The sequence below is a fragment of the Octodon degus genome, unplaced genomic scaffold (assembly GCF_000260255.1).
Source record: "Octodon degus isolate 3935 unplaced genomic scaffold, OctDeg1.0 scaffold00006, whole genome shotgun sequence".
Taxonomy (NCBI): Eukaryota; Metazoa; Chordata; class Mammalia; order Rodentia; family Octodontidae; genus Octodon; species Octodon degus.
Window position 1 is genome coordinate 28,743,905 of NW_004524582.1, and position 17,016 is coordinate 28,760,920.

At 53.6% G+C, this 17,016-nt stretch overlaps 1 protein-coding gene across 4 annotated transcripts in view; it reads right to left on the bottom strand.

Annotated features, from left to right (window-relative positions):
• Nucleotides 1-72: 72 nt before the first annotated feature.
• Nucleotides 73-17,016, bottom strand: part of Stx18 (syntaxin 18) — a 115,695-nt gene continuing 98,751 nt past the window's right edge. For 2 of the 4 annotated variants that reach the window (XM_004624573.3, XM_023699705.1), the window contains exons 6-11: nt 11,348-11,463; nt 7,737-7,825; nt 4,906-4,964; nt 3,687-3,756; nt 1,680-1,760; nt 73-1,229 (exon numbers count right to left, since the gene is read on the bottom strand). In XM_004624573.3, the coding sequence (XP_004624630.1) occupies nt 1,134-1,229; nt 1,680-1,760; nt 3,687-3,756; nt 4,906-4,964; nt 7,737-7,825; nt 11,348-11,463 (511 nt within the window). In that variant the 3' untranslated portion in view covers nt 73-1,133. Of the gene's footprint in view, nt 1,230-1,679; nt 1,761-3,686; nt 3,757-4,905; nt 4,965-7,736; nt 7,826-9,013; nt 10,194-11,347; nt 11,464-12,151; nt 12,164-17,016 lie in introns of those variants that run through there. The other 2 variants (XM_023699709.1, XM_023699701.1) reach the window with 2 other exon arrangements.

The window sequence follows — 17,016 nt, forward strand, 5'->3', positions numbered from 1 at the left end:
TGTGTTGTTTCTGTGGCCATGTCCGAAGTCTCACTGCCTTCTAGTAGATCAGAAATAAATGAGCAGTAGTGCGGATGTGCTGCGAGCCAGCACGGCGATCATGGTGGGCGCCAGCAGTCCCTGAACGTGCTTGTGGGAGACACACGTCGTGTCCAGGGGTCTGCAGACACAGGCGTGGCCTCAGCGCATTTCGGAGGCACTCGCTGCGGAGGATGTGGTGAGGCTGTGGGAATGCACAAAGCAATCAATGCGTGCCAAATCGTGTCCTGCGTATGTCTGCACACACACGAAGCCCGTGTACACACAGCACCCCGCTTGCATTTTGTAGTAGACGTTACTTTATTGACTGTAAACTGACTGAAATAACTTCTGACATTGCACTCTGCAAATAAAGAACTGGAGGGCACCTGTGCTTCCCAAGGGACTCTGTCCGCAGGCTGCGCACGCTCCGCTCCGGGTGCAGCATGGATGCCACGTGCGCGCACGGCTCTGCCCTACCTGAGCTGGGGTCCTGTCAGTTCCAGGAGGGAGGAGAGCAGGGACAGGGCAGCAGGCCTCGCTCTTCTGTGGTCCTCGGCCTCCTCGGAACACCAGCTCCTTGGACCAGGGCTGGGACACTGGTCTTCCTGTGCCTGTCCCCACCCTGCCATGAAGTGCTGGCGCGGCAGCTAGGCATCCGTGGAACTGCCGTCTACTCCCTGCCAGCACAGCGAGTGGCTGTGACTGTGCTTATGAAATCAACAGGGCACATGGGGATCTTTTCAACAATGCAGGACTGAGTCAGCTGATGCAGACAGACTGGCAGCCACGAAGAAGTCAGGATTGAGCTGTTGAATGATGTCACTGCTTGTGCCCTTCCCTGAAGCCACTGGGGTGGGCAGGGGCAGAGACTTGCTCGGAGCCCCAGCAGGTATGGGGAGCAGCTCGGCAGGGGCGACGGTGGCGCCAGCCCTCTGGATGCTGGCACAGACCACTTCCAGTTCGTGCACGTTCTCCCCCAGCGGCTTAACAGCGTGGGCGTGGGTTCTCTCACACGTGTCTGTCTCAACCCCTCCCCTCCTCGCACAGTGACGAACCCTGACCACGCTGTGCCCTGACAGCACACATAGTGCGTGCAGGCTTGGCCTCCGCTGCTAGCTGTCGTACCAGTCGAGGAAGAGCAGGGAGAAGGAGCACATCACCAGGAAGAAGAGGATCCAGACGCGGAAGCCTGCGTTGTTCTTGATGGCCTGGACAGGCAGAGCACAGGCATCACCCTGCTGTCAGCCCTGCAGCCCCACGTCCCACACGCTCTGCTCCATGCCCCTGAGGGTCCTAGGCCAGGAGCACCCTGGGAGCTGGCTGCGTGCTTTATGAAGCCAACAAGCAGGGCTGGACTGCATGGGGAGACAGTGGCTCTTTTCTCCTCACTGCTAAACCATAACCTGCAGGAGCATAATCCTGTGCCAGCAGGAACTCGGACTCCCTGGAGGCCTTGCTGCTGTCCAGGGGTCAAAGCCCTCCACTCCCTCCGTGCAGCTGGCCTGACGGTGGGCGCTGGGAGTGGCCCTCCACCCAACTGCTCCAAGGTTGGAGCTGCGGCCTCCAACACCCGCTGAGACCAGAGCCTCATGGCTCCAGGACAGAGCCTAGCTTTGCCCCCTGTGCCGTCAGGTAGCCCTGGGGCCTGGAGCACCCACCTCACGAATGTCCTCATTGCCCTCTTTGATGTTTTCAGTCGCCCCGACAACCAACTGGTGGATGCTGTCGATCTCAGCTTCCTATGGTGGGAAAAAGGGCCAGGTAAACACCTAAGAGGGAAAACAGCCGCTTCCCAGGACCAGGGGCTTCCCTCTATGGCCTGAGTTTAACAGCACTCCGAGGCACAAGCACACCTCAGTTTTATCAAAGGAAGCTTAGGGCTCAGAGAACTTCTCTGACTCATTCAGTGTCACAAAGCAGCCTAGTGGCAGGACCCGGTGGAGGCACCAGCCCTTGGGGCCCCTCGCCTGTACTCCCTGCCCTGCCTGCTGCCTCTGCTGTGCCACCCGCCAGAGGATGACACAAAAGGCTGCATCGCTTGCATGCTGGGGCTTTCCCTCCAGCACTCCACTGTTCTTTCTGAAGTCCAGCAGGGTCAGCTTTAAACAACCATGCTAGCTTCAAAATGAGTTCTACATACTCAAGTCCTGGCGCCACATCTAAGGAACAGCTAGAAGCTAGGGTGTGCTGCAGGACACTTGCAGAAAGGCCACACAGACAGGGATACACAGGAAGCAGAGGGCTTGGCCCCCTGAGGGTGGGCAGCACCTTGCCTGTCCTGTGCAGCCACATCTGGCCTGTACCTGGGCAGCCACAGCTGTGAGGATCACAGCATTAACGACACCATCTCTCCTCAGGCTGGGTTGAGCACAGGAGCTAACAGTGCAGGGGGAACCCTGCCTGCAGTCTGCCTGCCCTCGTGGTGTTTCTCACACACACACACACACACACACACACACACACACACACACACACTGAGGAGACGGTCTCTGGGCTGGTGGCTATGGCTGTACCACTGCAACAGGATGGGACCCAGACTTCCATTGCTCCACCCAGAAATGATGGCAGCCCCACTCAAGAGCGGCACAGGAACAACCTCCCAGGTCCTTCCCGTTCACTGGCTCCGTGAGTGCAGCAGGAAACACTGATTTCACTTTACAAAGAAAGGGGAGGTGGGGGTGGGGAGGAAGCATCCCTGGCCACACGACAGGGACACTGGGCCCAGGTCACGCTGGGCCTGCCTCAGTACGTAGGGCCCGAGCTTTGTACCAGCTGTGCTCCTTGGGGTCTGCTGCCTCACACCTGTGCAGCTGGAGGGTCTGCGCTCGGGCAGCCTGGGCTCAGCACACAGGTGTGCCCACTGCTGTCACCAAGTGACTGGAACAGCAGTTCATATGACCCCAACTTCCAGACTGCTAGGACTCAGTTTCCCTCACTCGCTGTGAGCTGACTGGCTGTGTGCTCTAGGGAAAGCTGTGAGTACCCCAGAGCCCCACAGCCCCGCCTAACACTGGAAAAAAAATGAGGTCTTCCAAACTCTGCTGCAGTCTGTGGGTGCTATGGCAGAAGAGCCACTTTTTTTTCTTGTGGAACCGAGGATTGAACCCAGGCCCTTGTGCTTGCCAGGAAGCACTTAGTCCACTGAGCCATCTCCCCAGCCCTAGAAGAGCCACCTTATTAGGACTGTCACACTGATCCTGGCAATTACTGGGTGGAAGTGTTTCTAGACTGTGGGCAGGTAGATGAGAGCAGGATTCCCGGGAGACAGTACCCCTTGCCCCTTCAAGACAATGCACCCGGCGCAACATGGGCCTGTGTGACACTGTTGACTGAAAAGTACTCCCCCCAAGCACGGTGATGGGGTGCTTCTGTAGAGCCACCCCATTTTATGGAGGGGCTGCTCAGCTCAGCCCAGGACAGAAGAGCCAAGAGCTGCCTGACTTCAGGCCTGGACACTGTCCTCCCATGGGCCCATGTGCTTGGCCTCATAGGCGGCTGCCTGGCCTGATGTGGGTCCCCTGAGCACGGCCTGCACAAGCAGTGCCCGCAGTGCATGCAGCACCACCACAGCCACAGGGCAGACCCACGGGCAGGGATGGCCGCCTTCTCAGGGCTTTCTCTTCAAGCTAATGCTGAAAACAATCGCATTTTCTGATTTTATTTACCTGTTGTAAAACTTTTTCTGTGAATATCTCTTGGAGTCTGGAGATTTCGACTACTTTCCCTTCGATTTGCCTTTATAAAGAGAACCAAGAGACTGTGTTAGCCATTATACTTGGAGATGCAGCAGGAACAGAGACATTTCTAAAGGACCGTCCCTCCTCAGGGAGGTGGGAGGAGGAAGCATGGGGCCAGCTCTCTTTGATGGGCTCCCTTCCTGACTCTGGCTGAGCCCACACTGCACGTGAGGAAGGGCACTGGCTGCCCGTCAGTCCCAAGAGGTAGGCCTGTGCGGGTCCCTGTGTTCTGGGTCTGTCTAAGGCAACAGGAGGCTCAGGGCTATGCCAAGTCACTGGTCAGTCCTAGGGCTGGCCTCGTCATCCGGTCACACATGCAGGCAATTCCAAAGGCAATGTCTAGGTGTACTGAGGACCCAAACAGCTCCCTGGTCAGACATCCCCCATTCCTGTTTAGTCTGAAAACATTGCATCTGGGTTTGGCAAGTGTCTTCCCTGTTTTGGGGGTGGCACAGATACCCTGGGGTAGGCCGAGGCCTGTGTGCAGAAGAAATGGCAACTGGCAAGGCTGAAGCCAGCCGTGGCTTGGGCACAAAGTGAAGGAGGCAGAAGGTGCTGGCACTGCATGGGTGGCTAGGACTCCCTCAGCTAGGAGAGGGAAGGGGACGGAGGGAAAGAGGTATGCAAAGGAGGAAGCACCAGGCCTAGGGGAGGAGGATGGAGGTAGGCCCAGCCGGGGAGTGAGAGGCTGGGCGGGGCTGTGAGCAGGAGGACCACTCCCCGAGGAGTCTCTGGGGATGTGTGCCGCATCAGGGCTTTATTTTAGGGGTGTCCACAGTGCAGCACAGCTGCATGAAGACCCAGGCTTCACTGCTGCAATGCCCCACATACTCCCACTGAGCCGAGGCCCGTGTAAGTGTAGTCAGGCGGATGCAGCCCCGCGGAGTGATGGCCTTCACAGGCCCTGCTGTCTCTGTAGGGGAATCACACACAGCTCGCTGCGTGTGGGTGGTATTACATTCCAGGTGCTCTGCTCCTAAGGACGGTGTGGCCCCTGAGGTCTGATGGCAGCAGCCAGTAGCTTAGCCCTGCCCTACTACCAGGGCTCCGAGGGGTTGCACATGGGTGCTCAGGTAGTACCATGGCCAGTAACAGCCTTGAGAAAGCAGTACACTGGCTTCTGCTCACGAGAGAGCCGCATACTTACCTCACTTCATCAAACAAGCTGTTCATCTCCCCAATGAGTCGCTGGTTTTCTTGCTCAAACTGTGAGGAAGCAAACACACTTAGGCTGCTGTCCCATGGACCATCCGCTCCCAGTCCTCAGTGCCTCCCTCTTCCCTGCACAGCAAGTGCTGTGCCACTGAAGACAGCGGGCCCTGCGCAACTCCCACTTTGGGAAGAGGCCTGGACCTACCCTGAATTTGCAGGCACCAGCTGCTTTCACAGCCCTGGCTGTGAAGCAGGGAGGAGCTCCTGGCTTAGCCTTTACCCAGCTGTTCTGCACTACGTGCCCGCAGCCTCTCTGGTTCTAGCCAGCAGTGTCACATGTGCAGCTGTCCCACAGGTGGCTTGTACCACCTTAATGGGCCTGTCCCATACCGCTCGATGGGATAGGCATGTGGGTACCATCCCGTGGTTCAGAGCCAACTGGCAGTGCGACAGACAGATCAGGGCCCTGTCCTGAAACAGTTAAAGGAAGAAGGGTCTGGTGGGGAAAGGGCTGGGACAGTGAGAGGAGCCTGGGCAGAGGCTGATGCAGGCCACCTGACTTCAGCCATGCTGATAGGGACTAAGGTCTCTGGCTGGGTGAGGACATTTGTGACACCTGGGGTGCCTGGGACTGCTCAGAGGGCCACAAATGTGCTCCTGACCACAGTGGCTAAGCCAGAGGAGGTGAGCATTTGAGGCTGGCCATAGGTGCAACTGGGAAAGGACCCCTGGAGACCACAGTCCTGCTTCATGCAGGTATATAGTCCTGATGAGGGGTCCTCCCTCCTCTTTCCAAATGTCCCCATGCCCGGCATCTCAGTTTCCTATCCCTGGCAGGGTACTGTCTGAGCAGACCTTTGCATGCTGATCACTTTCTGCCTTGTGCTAAACTGGACCCCAGAAACTCCCCAGGAGGCTTGGTGCTTCCTGAAGGTGGGGGTGGTGCACGTGGCTCTACGCCGACATCCTCGGCCTGCTTGGGAAGGCTCTCGTCCTACACCAAGCCTGGTGCTGCCGAAGGCTAGCAGTTCTCAGCCCTGCTGCTCGTCAAACCCTGGCTCCAAGTGGGCGGCTGGCCCAGCCTGCAGCTCCCCAAGTCCCTCGGTCACCATGGCTGCTTTGCCACCTGTGCCACGGCACTGCTGTGCCCTGCTAGTTAGTGACTTTTCCTAATGATAAAACATGGTGCTGCCCTTTGAAGCCCAGTCCTTTTCTGCTCCTGAACAAAACTGCCTAGCGGTCCACCAGGATGCACTCCTGGACTGTTCCAGCCCAGGCAGCTGCATAGGCTTGCCTCTGGGCCACTCTGGAACTGTGTCAGCCCTCAGCTCAGAGGAGTGGGAACAGAGCTGGCTCTGACTGCCTGTGATCTCCAGGGCTGTCAATGCCACCAGAGAGAACTGGATCTCTAAAGGAAGAGAGGAACAGAGGCCTCAAGGGATCAGGCGTGAGCGTGCAGGGCTGGCTTATCTGCGGCAGGAGCATCTACGAAGAGCAGAGTTATAATGAAATGGCATTTAAAAACAAAAAAGCCAAACCTAGCCCTCACAGTGGCCAGTGCAAGGTTACTATGGCTGGGTGATGGCAGGGGGGACAATGTCACCAGGCACCAGAGGCTGTCGCAAGGGCAGGCCTGCATAACTCACGCAGGTGGCGGCTACGGGAGCCAGTGTATGGCCTCATGGGAACCCTCAGGGACCAGTCCTGGCTTCCGGGCAGTCTGTGGGTGGATGTGGTGAGTCTTCTCCTCTCTGCCCTGCCCAGGGAGTGCAGCTGCAGTGGGGATCCTGGCCCTGTACAGCTTCAGTGAGCAACTTGTGACTGACGTGGGCAAACAGTTCTGCCCAAGCAGTGGGGCTGAGCACAGTGCAGTGTAGGTGGCACTTGGCGCACAGGAAGTTCTCGATGCGGTCACTCCCACATTCTCTCTGGGGGCAGATGCTAGTGGGGCTAGGGCACAAGCTGGGTGCTAGCAGGCCCCTTCTACATTGCTGCTCCCAGACTCTAGGGCCTGCTGTGGCCCTGAGCCTTTTCTTTCCCTCAGGCACTGGGAAGTACACACAGCCTCCTCCATTGTCTGGCTCTGACGGTGGCTGTTGCCACCCACCCAGGCAGGGCTTCGCCAAGCGCAGTGTGGAGTGCAGGGCCTGGTCTCCAGGGCCATCTCTAAGCCCTGAAAGGGGAGCCCAGGGGTTCTCCGAGGAGCACCAGCTGGAAGACTGCAGAGAAGGCCGAGGCTATGAGGTGGGCAAGCAGGGCACAGAGGACAACCGCAGATGCCCGCAGCTCTGGCTTCCTGCTCCAAGCTGCGTCGACTTCCCACCAGAAGACAGTGCTGTCTTCTGCACTGCTCTCTCAGCACTTCCACACGCTTGGCTTCCTTCTGAGCCCACCCAGACGTGACAGCCGGCTGTGAAGGGCTGCGCAGAGAGGCAAGCAGAGGGGCAGCTCCGCAGCGCAGGCTGCTCCCTTCCTTGCCCAGCCACAGCTTACGCTGCCTCGCATCCCCAAGCCCCAGCACCTCCCCAGTGGCTCTAGGAGGCCCATTTAACTGAGGAGGCTGCTTCACTGCTGCTGAAAAGACATCTATTATTAGTAATATCACCCCAAGGTAATTTTTTAATTATGCTATCTCAAATTTAAGACACTGGGAAAGCATATTAAGAATGAAGAAATGAGGTAGGAAAGTGTATAGAAAATATATACTTATAATTTTTAAAACTTGGTATAGAAATCAGCAGTGACACTTGGGATAACCCCCGACTTCATGCAGCGGTGCTGGGGCAGTCAGTACACACGCAAGGGTTAGGCAGAGCGCAGCGTTACCATCTGTATTTCCTCTGGGGATAACTCGTCTTCACCTCTGCTGTCTCCCACAGCTCCGAGTTCAGGTCGCGCTTTAGCCACAGTTTTTTCTGTTCAAACAGAAAAACAGAAACAGAAACTGAAAACAGACAGAAGGCCCAAAGTTTACGTTACAGCTGGGTGGCATAGGCAGTAGGCATGTTTAAAACAGGCTGGAAAAGAATCTTGAGCAGTTTTAATACTGCATGGAATTCAGCAGTTGCAGCAAACTAAACAGACATCCTTCAGATCCAGTCTTGAAGTTACAGTGCTGAAAACGTATACTCAGACCCTACTTTTAAAGACTTTCAAATACAAGGATACCTTACTTACTGTTGTTAAAAAAGAATGGACAGGCACAGACACGCACCTAGAAAGGATACACGTCTCCAACCTACTTCCTCTCTCAGGAGTCCCGCAGACTCCATCTAGCACACGCAAACACAGACATGCGATTCCCTACCCACCCCCTCCACCCGAACACATCATCCTGCGCCAAGTGGCTTATATTTCACAGAGATACCAGTGGTAACATGCTGTTCTAAAGCTCACTGCTGATGACTTCTCAGCCTCCAGGAGCTCACTCTAGGCCAGTCCGCACGGCTTGACCGCGTTCTCTGGACTGCCGCATGCTATTCCAATGCAAGGGTGCCTATTCTGTGGGGCACTGCAACTCCACTGCTGAGGCTCTGCACGCCAGCGCTTGCAGGAGCACAGAAGCGCTGCATTCTCATCCCAGGGCTTCTCCTGCCAGACACCTGGCCGTGGAGCTGCTGGACGGGGGGCCTGAACAGCTCCCCCTGTGACCGAGACCAGAAGAACATGGGAAGCACACAGACACTGCAGCCTCCCAGGAACACAGCTGCCACCCGAGAAGCAGAGCAGAGGGAGGGAGGGACCACTTTCCAGCCAGACAGGAGGAAGGGGTCTGCAGAGGTGGCTGCATCTGTGCCTCACCAGTGCCTCAGGGCTTGTCAGCAGCTGGACTCAGGCAAACATGCTTCGTTTATCTTCTCTTCCTTGACCTCAGTACACTTTCTTAGTTATGCCTGGCACCATGAATTGGGCAAACGTCCAGGGTCCTTGGACGGAGACATATCACCACACTAGCAGCAGTTTATAGAGAAGGCAGGTCAGGTAGGCCATGCATCTATTATTCAAAACATCTCTTCACAAAAACCTATATATCATCCACAATGGAGTACACGTTTTTAAGAGTCTCATGCTCTACCGACTGAGCTAGCCGGGCACTTGAGTACACGTTTTTAAAAGGGCTGTTTTTCCCAAAAGAGTTGCTGTAGGAAAACGTCCTGAGAAAGGCCTGGCCCAAGGCAGCCAGGCTGGTGAGCTGGCTGGTGTCCTGAGCCAACACCCGTTGGTAGGAACTTCTCAGCTTCTCCTTCTTGTCACCACTGTGGTACCCATTCCAAACTTTACTGTTTTTTTCTTTTTCTTTTGGTGTAGGGTCTCACTACGCAGCTTGAACTTGTAGTGATCCCCCTGCTTTCAGCCTCCCCAGCGCTTGGATTACAGGGGCATGCCACCATGCCTGGACTCTTTTTTCCCCGTTTTTAAGGACAGGAACACCAAAATCAGACATGTAAACTGTGCTCCTGCCTGCCCAAGCAGATTAGCTCTGAGCGAGGATGGGAAAGTTCTGCTCGTGCTCACGCATGTCCTGGCTTGTAGCTGACTGGAGCCATCTCAACTTGCTCTCCAGGAGGCAGCGGGAAGCACGGTGCTGCAGGTGCTTGGGCTGAGGCCCAGCCTCCCACTTCTCCAGCCGTGCTCCCTCCGCCCTCCTCTCCTTGTACACTACTCACTGCCTGCCTGGCTCGCCCCACACCAGTCTCCACACTGCCCCGACCTCTGAGCATTTGCCTACATGATGCCCGAGTCTAGAGCTTCCTAGGCTTCCACTGCTCAGGTCCAGACTACCCTCTCAGGGACTGCCCCCACCTCCTGAAACGCCCCTGACCCAGCTCTTCACGTTCTGCTAGGGGCCAGAATCCCATCTTTCCATCAACTGTGAGCTGCCGAGGGCAGGACTGCTATTCAGTGAACAAGGACCACTGTCAGCACTGTATTCACAGGAAATGCTGGGGACACTGAGGCTGTAAAGCCGATTTAAAATGGGCACAAGAAACTCATCCTGGCTGGGCAGACGCTGGAGAAGGCCTGGGTAGCAGATGTGCACAGGTCAGCGGTGGGCACAGAGGGGCTGTGCCAATGTATGACAGGCAAGGGTGCATCCGCTGCCAACCACACCACCTGGTCCTGCACCAAAATGCTACCTATGACCTCTCATTTCAGAATGGAAATGACAAAACTGAAAAGCAGAGGTTAAGTAGAAGGATGACATCCATGCAGCCCAGGCTTAAACAATCTTCCTGGCAACTGTGGATAGACTTGGTGAAACGTCCGTGATCAGGAAGTAACCTGGCACAAAGGAAAGGGCAGACACATGGCCGATAAGGGAAGCAAGTAGGTGCAGGGAACATCGTGGCTGGATGGCAGCCCCAGCTCAGCATCTTCACAGGAGCTCCGCCTCTGCTGGCCAGCCGGATGAGTCTGCGCTGGGTGCCTGCTCCCACAGGCGCTTGCAGCACTTCTTGGATAGAAGCTGGGATCGCTGGAGGGACGAGTGGCCTGGTTGAATTTGGCAGGGATGCCCCTATGTACTACTGTTGAGAAGCAGTGACATGACATTGGGTGGTGCCAAGATGGCACACAGCGTTACTGCCCAAGGGCTTATGGCGTCATGTCATGACCCCCAGGGACCCCTTGCTGCCCTTTGTAGAGCTAGACTCTGCTCTGGTCACAGGATCTCTTCAAATCCACTTTCCTCACTTAGAACAGGTCATGGCAGCATGTTCCCCAGGGACCCAGAGGAGCCGGGTCTTTATATGCCCAGTCCGTGCCAGGACCACCAGAGGGCACTGGAGATGCTCAGGCCCTTGCCATGCCCAGGAGAGTTCTAACTACTTGAAGGGCCTCTGGTGCCTCTGGGTTGAGAAGCCAGCACCACAGTGAGTGTTCCTGCTCTCAGTAAAGCACAGCGAGTCTTGGGACAGACAGGCAGCTACGTGACAGGCTCCAGAGCTAGCCAGACTCCTGTAGGAGCCCTGGGATGCCATCTAGGAGCGTTTACTCTAGACAACTTAGCCAGCCTCTCTGGGTCCCAGAGGGCACTGCTGAGAACACAGGTGGCATGAGCAAGGGGCTGCCTGGCAAGTGATCAGCCCTGGATGGGGCCAGGGAGGGAGGCCAGAGAAGGGGCTTGGAAAACAGTCTTGATGGGCTTCAGTGCCCCACCCTGGCATAACATTCGTCCCGCTAGCCCTCTGCCATGCAGTGAGATGCAACTGAAAACATCTGCAACAGCCCTGAGCATGCCCCCTATTTTCAGCAAGCACTGGCTGGGTGTCAGCAGCTGCTCTCAGTCCTGGGCCTGTGGGGTCCACAGTGACTGGCTCAGCAGCTCAGGAAGGGGCCGAGAGTGCAGCTACACTGACACATCGGGGTATTGGGTTCCTGCTAACAGGGCTTGAGAAACAAGTGTAGGTGAGGGTTATTTCTATCCCAATTCCCACCTGGATACTCCTCGGGGGCAGGCTTCTCTTCTGAGTCTTTGGAAGGGGTCTCTGAAACTTTCTCAGAAGATGCACATTCTCTTGCCTTTGGACTTGGTTCTGGTTCCAGCTTAGATCTGAAAATAAGTCACTGTCAGTCATAATTTACTTCCAAACAAGATTTCTTTGACAACAGAAGAGGCACCTGTGACCCCTGCACATTTGCTGTGTCCCTTTACTGGGGTGTAGTGGCTGCCTCGGGGGCCATGGCCACTCAGCCCCACCTCTGGGGCAGTTCTAAGAAGAGAGCACTGTCTCTCCAGGGTGGGGCTCACAGCCCCCTCTGCACCCCCAGCATAGCATGGTCACCAGCACAGAGGAGGCTGAGACAGGAGGTGCGGAGTGTGCCCACAGGAGGACCACCCCCGCAGCACTACCTGCTCCCAGTTCCCAGCACACCAAGGCAGCTGTAGATGTGTGGATCCACCGGCTGTGCAAAGTGCTGCCAGATATGTGCATGCTTACCTCTGCTGTCAGACCTGAGAAGGGAAGACAAGGCTTCTGCAGTGCCCAGATGGACCTCGGCACCTGGCCTTCCCCGCCTCCTCCCAGACTCTCCCACAGGCACTGTGCTCTCCCAGCCCTGGGGCACCTGACCTCCTGGGCAAGGATGTTCACTGCGTGACCCTCCAGAGTAGTGAGTGGCACGTACCCTCGGTGTTTACACCTATCTGCCTGGCTCCATGCACGCCCGCACACATGTGGAGTGGCCTTTCCCTTCTGGAGCTGTGTGCACTGCTCAGCCCTGGTCTGGGCCAGTGCTGCCATTGATGTCCTCTAGGGTGGGACCAGGGTTCTCAAGACCCTGGGTTAAAAGCTCAGTCTCCACTTGTGGCTCTCTAGACATGCGCTACATGCCAGAGGAGGTGGGACACAGGGAGGAAGCCAGGTCAGCAGGGAGCAGCCTCTGACGGGGGTGCAGGAGCCCAGCCCTTCCCAGTCTTCCTCGCTTGCTAGCTTCTGAGGTGGGCAGGTCTCCTCTGCCATGCAGGCTCAGCAGTGTCCTGTGCCACCACAGGCCCAAAGCCACAGCCCAGAGACCACGGACTGAAGCCTCTGAAGCTGAGCCCAAAACGAAGCTTCTATAAGTTTGTCATCTCAGGGACTGTGTCACAGTAACTGGAAACAACACAGCAGTCAATTATGTTTATGTTCAATGAATGCCTTATAAATACTAGTAAGTCGCTATAAAGAGAAAAAAATTGGTTATGAAATAACAGGCCTTTTAAAAACTTTACCAGATTCAATAGAACTCCATGAAAATTATAGGCGTAGTGCTAAAAAGATTTATTCTAAGTTCCGTGTTGTCAGGCACAGAGAATACACATAAAAGCACAGTGCAAACATACACAAGGGTGACCTGCTAATGCCAGGACTGATGCGTACGGCCATCTTTCTAAGTCCTTCACACGGCCATGGATATCTAATCCCAAAGCATCCCCTAAGGTAGGTATGGGATCAGCATTAATGACCTTGCAGAAAGGAGGAAACAGTTCTGTGAAAGTTCAGAGTCTTGGGCTGAGACAGGATGACAGGGGACCCAGGTCTGGAGTCCGTGCTACATCAGCTCAATAAGGAAAAGGCCTTTTTAACCAGCATTGCTAGAATGAGAGGATTTCTCGACGGAATCACATGAACTTCAACCTCACCCTCTCCACCAGAAAATGAACCTAGCAAGCGACATGAGAGTATAAATCTACCACCAAGAGGCATAAAAATCCCAGAAGGAAGTGTCAAAGCGCATCTTAGTGACCTTGGGATAGACAAACTATAATACTGTACTTCCTTAAAACTTCAGATTTCTGCTGGCCAGAAGATAGCACTAGCAGTGAAGGAAAACGCAGAATGGGAAGCAGGTGCCGTGCGTACCTGGCAAAGGACATGCAGGACATGGGGACCATCTCCACAGAACAACGAGATAAACCATTCAAAAAGCACGTGAAGACAAGGACGGACACTTCAGAAGATACGCAAATGGTCACTGAACACACGTGCAGAGGTGCTCAGCGTCGTTAGCTGACAGCGAGATGCATGCTAACATCGCAGCGAGGTAGCCACGCGCACTCCCTGAAGTACCTGTACCAACTGGTCAGTGCCAACAGCAGCGAGGCAGTGCAGGGCCTGGGCCTGGCCGACTGCTGGACGGCATGTCAAATAGTGTCGGCACTTTAAACAACTTAAGGCCAGCCCTTATTTAGGTCCAAGAAACATGTCCATTAGGACAGAGCAACCGCACATTTAGGTCTTCACCCAAGAGAAATTAAAAGATATGTAAAAGAATGTTCACAGCAGACTTTGGATAAAAGCCCCAAATGGAAATAATTCAAATGTTTATTACACAAGGATAAATGTGTATTTATGCAATGCAAAACTGTTCAGTAACAAACACCACACTGCTGATAAACATAACCATGAGTAAGTCTAAAAAAATGTTAAGCAAAAGAAAGGCCAATTAAAAACATGAGGCAAAAAGAAACCTATTTAAAAATAAACCAAGGATTTATTCTATTTTTGACATTAAGTGTATCTGATTATAAAATTTAATATTTATCACTTAATTTAAACCAAATGTTTTGTGATTTAATAACTGATGACCCAATTTTCAACTAGCTTGAAATAAGACATGGGGATGCCAGAACTTTCAGAATTTTTTTCCCATTACTAAATGACCAAGTGCTGAACCTTTCTTGCCTTCCCATCTATGAACTGTGGCTACAGAACATCTTTCTCACTTCCTTGGCACAACTGACAGCGCACAGTAACAGCCAAACATTAGCTCTTGCTGTTACTATGGTATTGTTGCTGCTGCTGCTGCTGCTGCTATCATGAGGACTGAAAAAAGGCAGAGCTGTTCATACAGAAACTTCTTCTGAAGCCCTAAGCAACATACTGTACCTTTCTTTCACCAGCAGAGAGAAGTGCTGAAACAACCCACGGATAGTTCGAGGGATTCCCAGAAGGGGTGCACTGGTACAGTCTGCACAAGGAATCTGAGGGGTGCCCCAGGTGCAGGGTCAACTGCTGCTGACCTCTAGGCTGGTGTGATGGGAGAGGAAGAAAGTGAGTAATCTTGAAGGACTGCCCGGGAGGGCCCAGGGTGGCAGCCACAGGCTTTCTTCTGGAATCTGGGTAGAAGCACCTTGATCCTACAACTCGTGCATTCTGCATGCACCTAAAGCCAGCTCCACGCAGATGAAGCGAGGGTCTACGGCCAGCTGGACCAGTAGCTTGACTTCCTTCTTTCTTGGCTGTGCAGGCTGAGTGCCCATGTGCCAAATCCTGAGGAACAACATCCTGGGCTACTGCCATTCTGAAACAAGGTGCTGGGGACTCTTCCATCAAAGCAAAGTCTTTTACTTTTGCAATTCTGAGGCTGCAAGGGTGGAGTACTACTACTCCCTGTGATGCCCTCAGGCCATCTTTTTTACTCTCTTACTGCTCCTCAGCAATCAAGGTCTCTTCTGCTCTATCTTGGCAGCCCACAGGTTTACTAGAGCTTCCTTCCTGGCCCAACTCATGTTTTAAATCATCCTGCTGAACTCTTTGTTCTTGATTCTTAATATGATCTGGCTAAAAGCCTCCAAACCAGCCATGCCACGGCTTCAACATTAAACTGTCTTGCAATTTTTTCTGCAAGGTTAGTCTCCTGCCCTTAATCTCAGCCTCAGGCAGTGTTATGTTTTGCATCTAGTTGTCCCCCCAAAGCCTCAGACAGTCATGGGGTGGCTTCTAGAGTTTGTGATTGATTCATTATCCAATACAGGGATTATGGGTGTGAGTGCTACACTCACCCTGGGGCAGATATCTGCATACAAATGAAAGGAAGAGAGTGAGGCTTGCTAGGAGCCTTGGCCCTTGCTCCTCCCTTTGCTCTTTGCTGTTTTCTGCTCCCGTGAATGGCTGCCCTCTGGCATGTGCCACTCTGCCTTGGAGCCAGCCGAGCATGGCCTGAAACCTCCTCTAACTGTGAGCTAAATAAACCTTTCCTTCCTTAATTCTGGGTGTTGGGTATTTTGTCTCCACAACGAGAGAAAAGTAACTAAGACAGGCAGTCTCTGGATGCGAGTAGACTGCAGACAAACTTTCTGCGAGGGTGTAGCATACATTCTGGAGTCACAGCCAATGCAGTCCTTCCCCGCTGCAACCTCCTGACTCTGGTCTTTACCAGCAGCATTTCCATCAGCTTTCTGGTCTTGTGAGCTACAACCAGAATCTTCCATCAAGCATAGCGCAAGGCTTTTTAGGGCTACCTTTTCAGTCACTATCTCTGAACCTTCCAAACTTCCCTCACGTCAGTCCCAAAGGCTCCTGAACCACATGATCAGGTAAAGTTACAGCAACAACCTCACTTCTCTGGCACCAAATTCGGTCTTAATTACTTCTCTTGTTGTTGAGACAAAATACCTGACGGCTACAGCTAAGAGAGGAAAGATTTATTTGGCTCACAGTTTGTAGGGGTCTTAGTCCAGAGTTGGCTGGCTAAGTAGGGGTCTTAGTCCAGAAGGGCAGCATGGCAGACAAGCATCAGAGGAGAAACAGTTTACAGCAGGCAGAAGGTAGCAAAGTGAGCAAGGGACCTTAGCAGCTTCTTTCTGCACTTTATATTCTATCTAGGTTAACAGGATTAAGGGGGATGACAGACCGCTCAGTGGACTGATTTAGTAATCACCCATCCTCAGTCCGAGCCTTGCACCATGAATCTATCATATACTCTAGACCCAGCCACTTCTGAAGAAGCCCCACCTCCGACCACATCAATGCATGGCTTTCACCTTGCCTTCAGACCCCATTCAGTTATGACCGACTGCCTTAATAATAACTTTCAAAACAAAAGGATCTAGTCTGGAATCACCAACAATTGCTATTTCTCTCCTATCCCCTTCTTGGGAACCATTCTTAAGTCTACTCTGTGCCTCCTAACCTTGGCACACAATAATGGGCCTGTTATTCTGCAAGACAGCTCTGGGCCAGAGCTCCCTGGGCTCCAGGGTGTGCTACGTGGGCAGACACCCCCAGGTGGTGCTGCTCTCCTCATGGCACCTTCAGGCTGTGCGTGATCTCACAGTCCACCTGATCAAGCTGCCAGGCTCCCAGGCCATAAAATTATACTTTCCCTCTCATAACTAGCAAGGAAGTGGGTGTTCAGGCATGATGCAATGGTTTCAAACTTTTAATCTATTCATTTAGTTATTCATATCCAGAGGACTCAGGATGGCCTATTTTGTATCGTGATTTCTAATCTACTTCCATCTTTTTTTTCTCTATTTATCTCCAATTTGGTGGCAGAAAGCCCTTCAATCTGGCTACAGTGTCCTTTAGGCACACCCTGAGCATTCCTGAGCCCTTCCTCGCTTGGTGATTTCACTTTTTCCTTGCTTTGGGTATTTTGTCCTAGCAATGAGAGATCATTTCACAAAACACTCCAGGCTCAACTCATACCTTCCCTGCCTCTGCCTAAAGTCAGCCATGTTTCCAAGAAGCTTGGCATCTCAAAATCCCGGGGGTTAAGCATGCTTGCTGCTAGTGGGGTGTCTGTGCTTCTGGGCCTTCCCAGATGAACAGAGCTGGAATACACGTGTGTATTTTTACACACACACACACACACACACACACACACACACACACACACA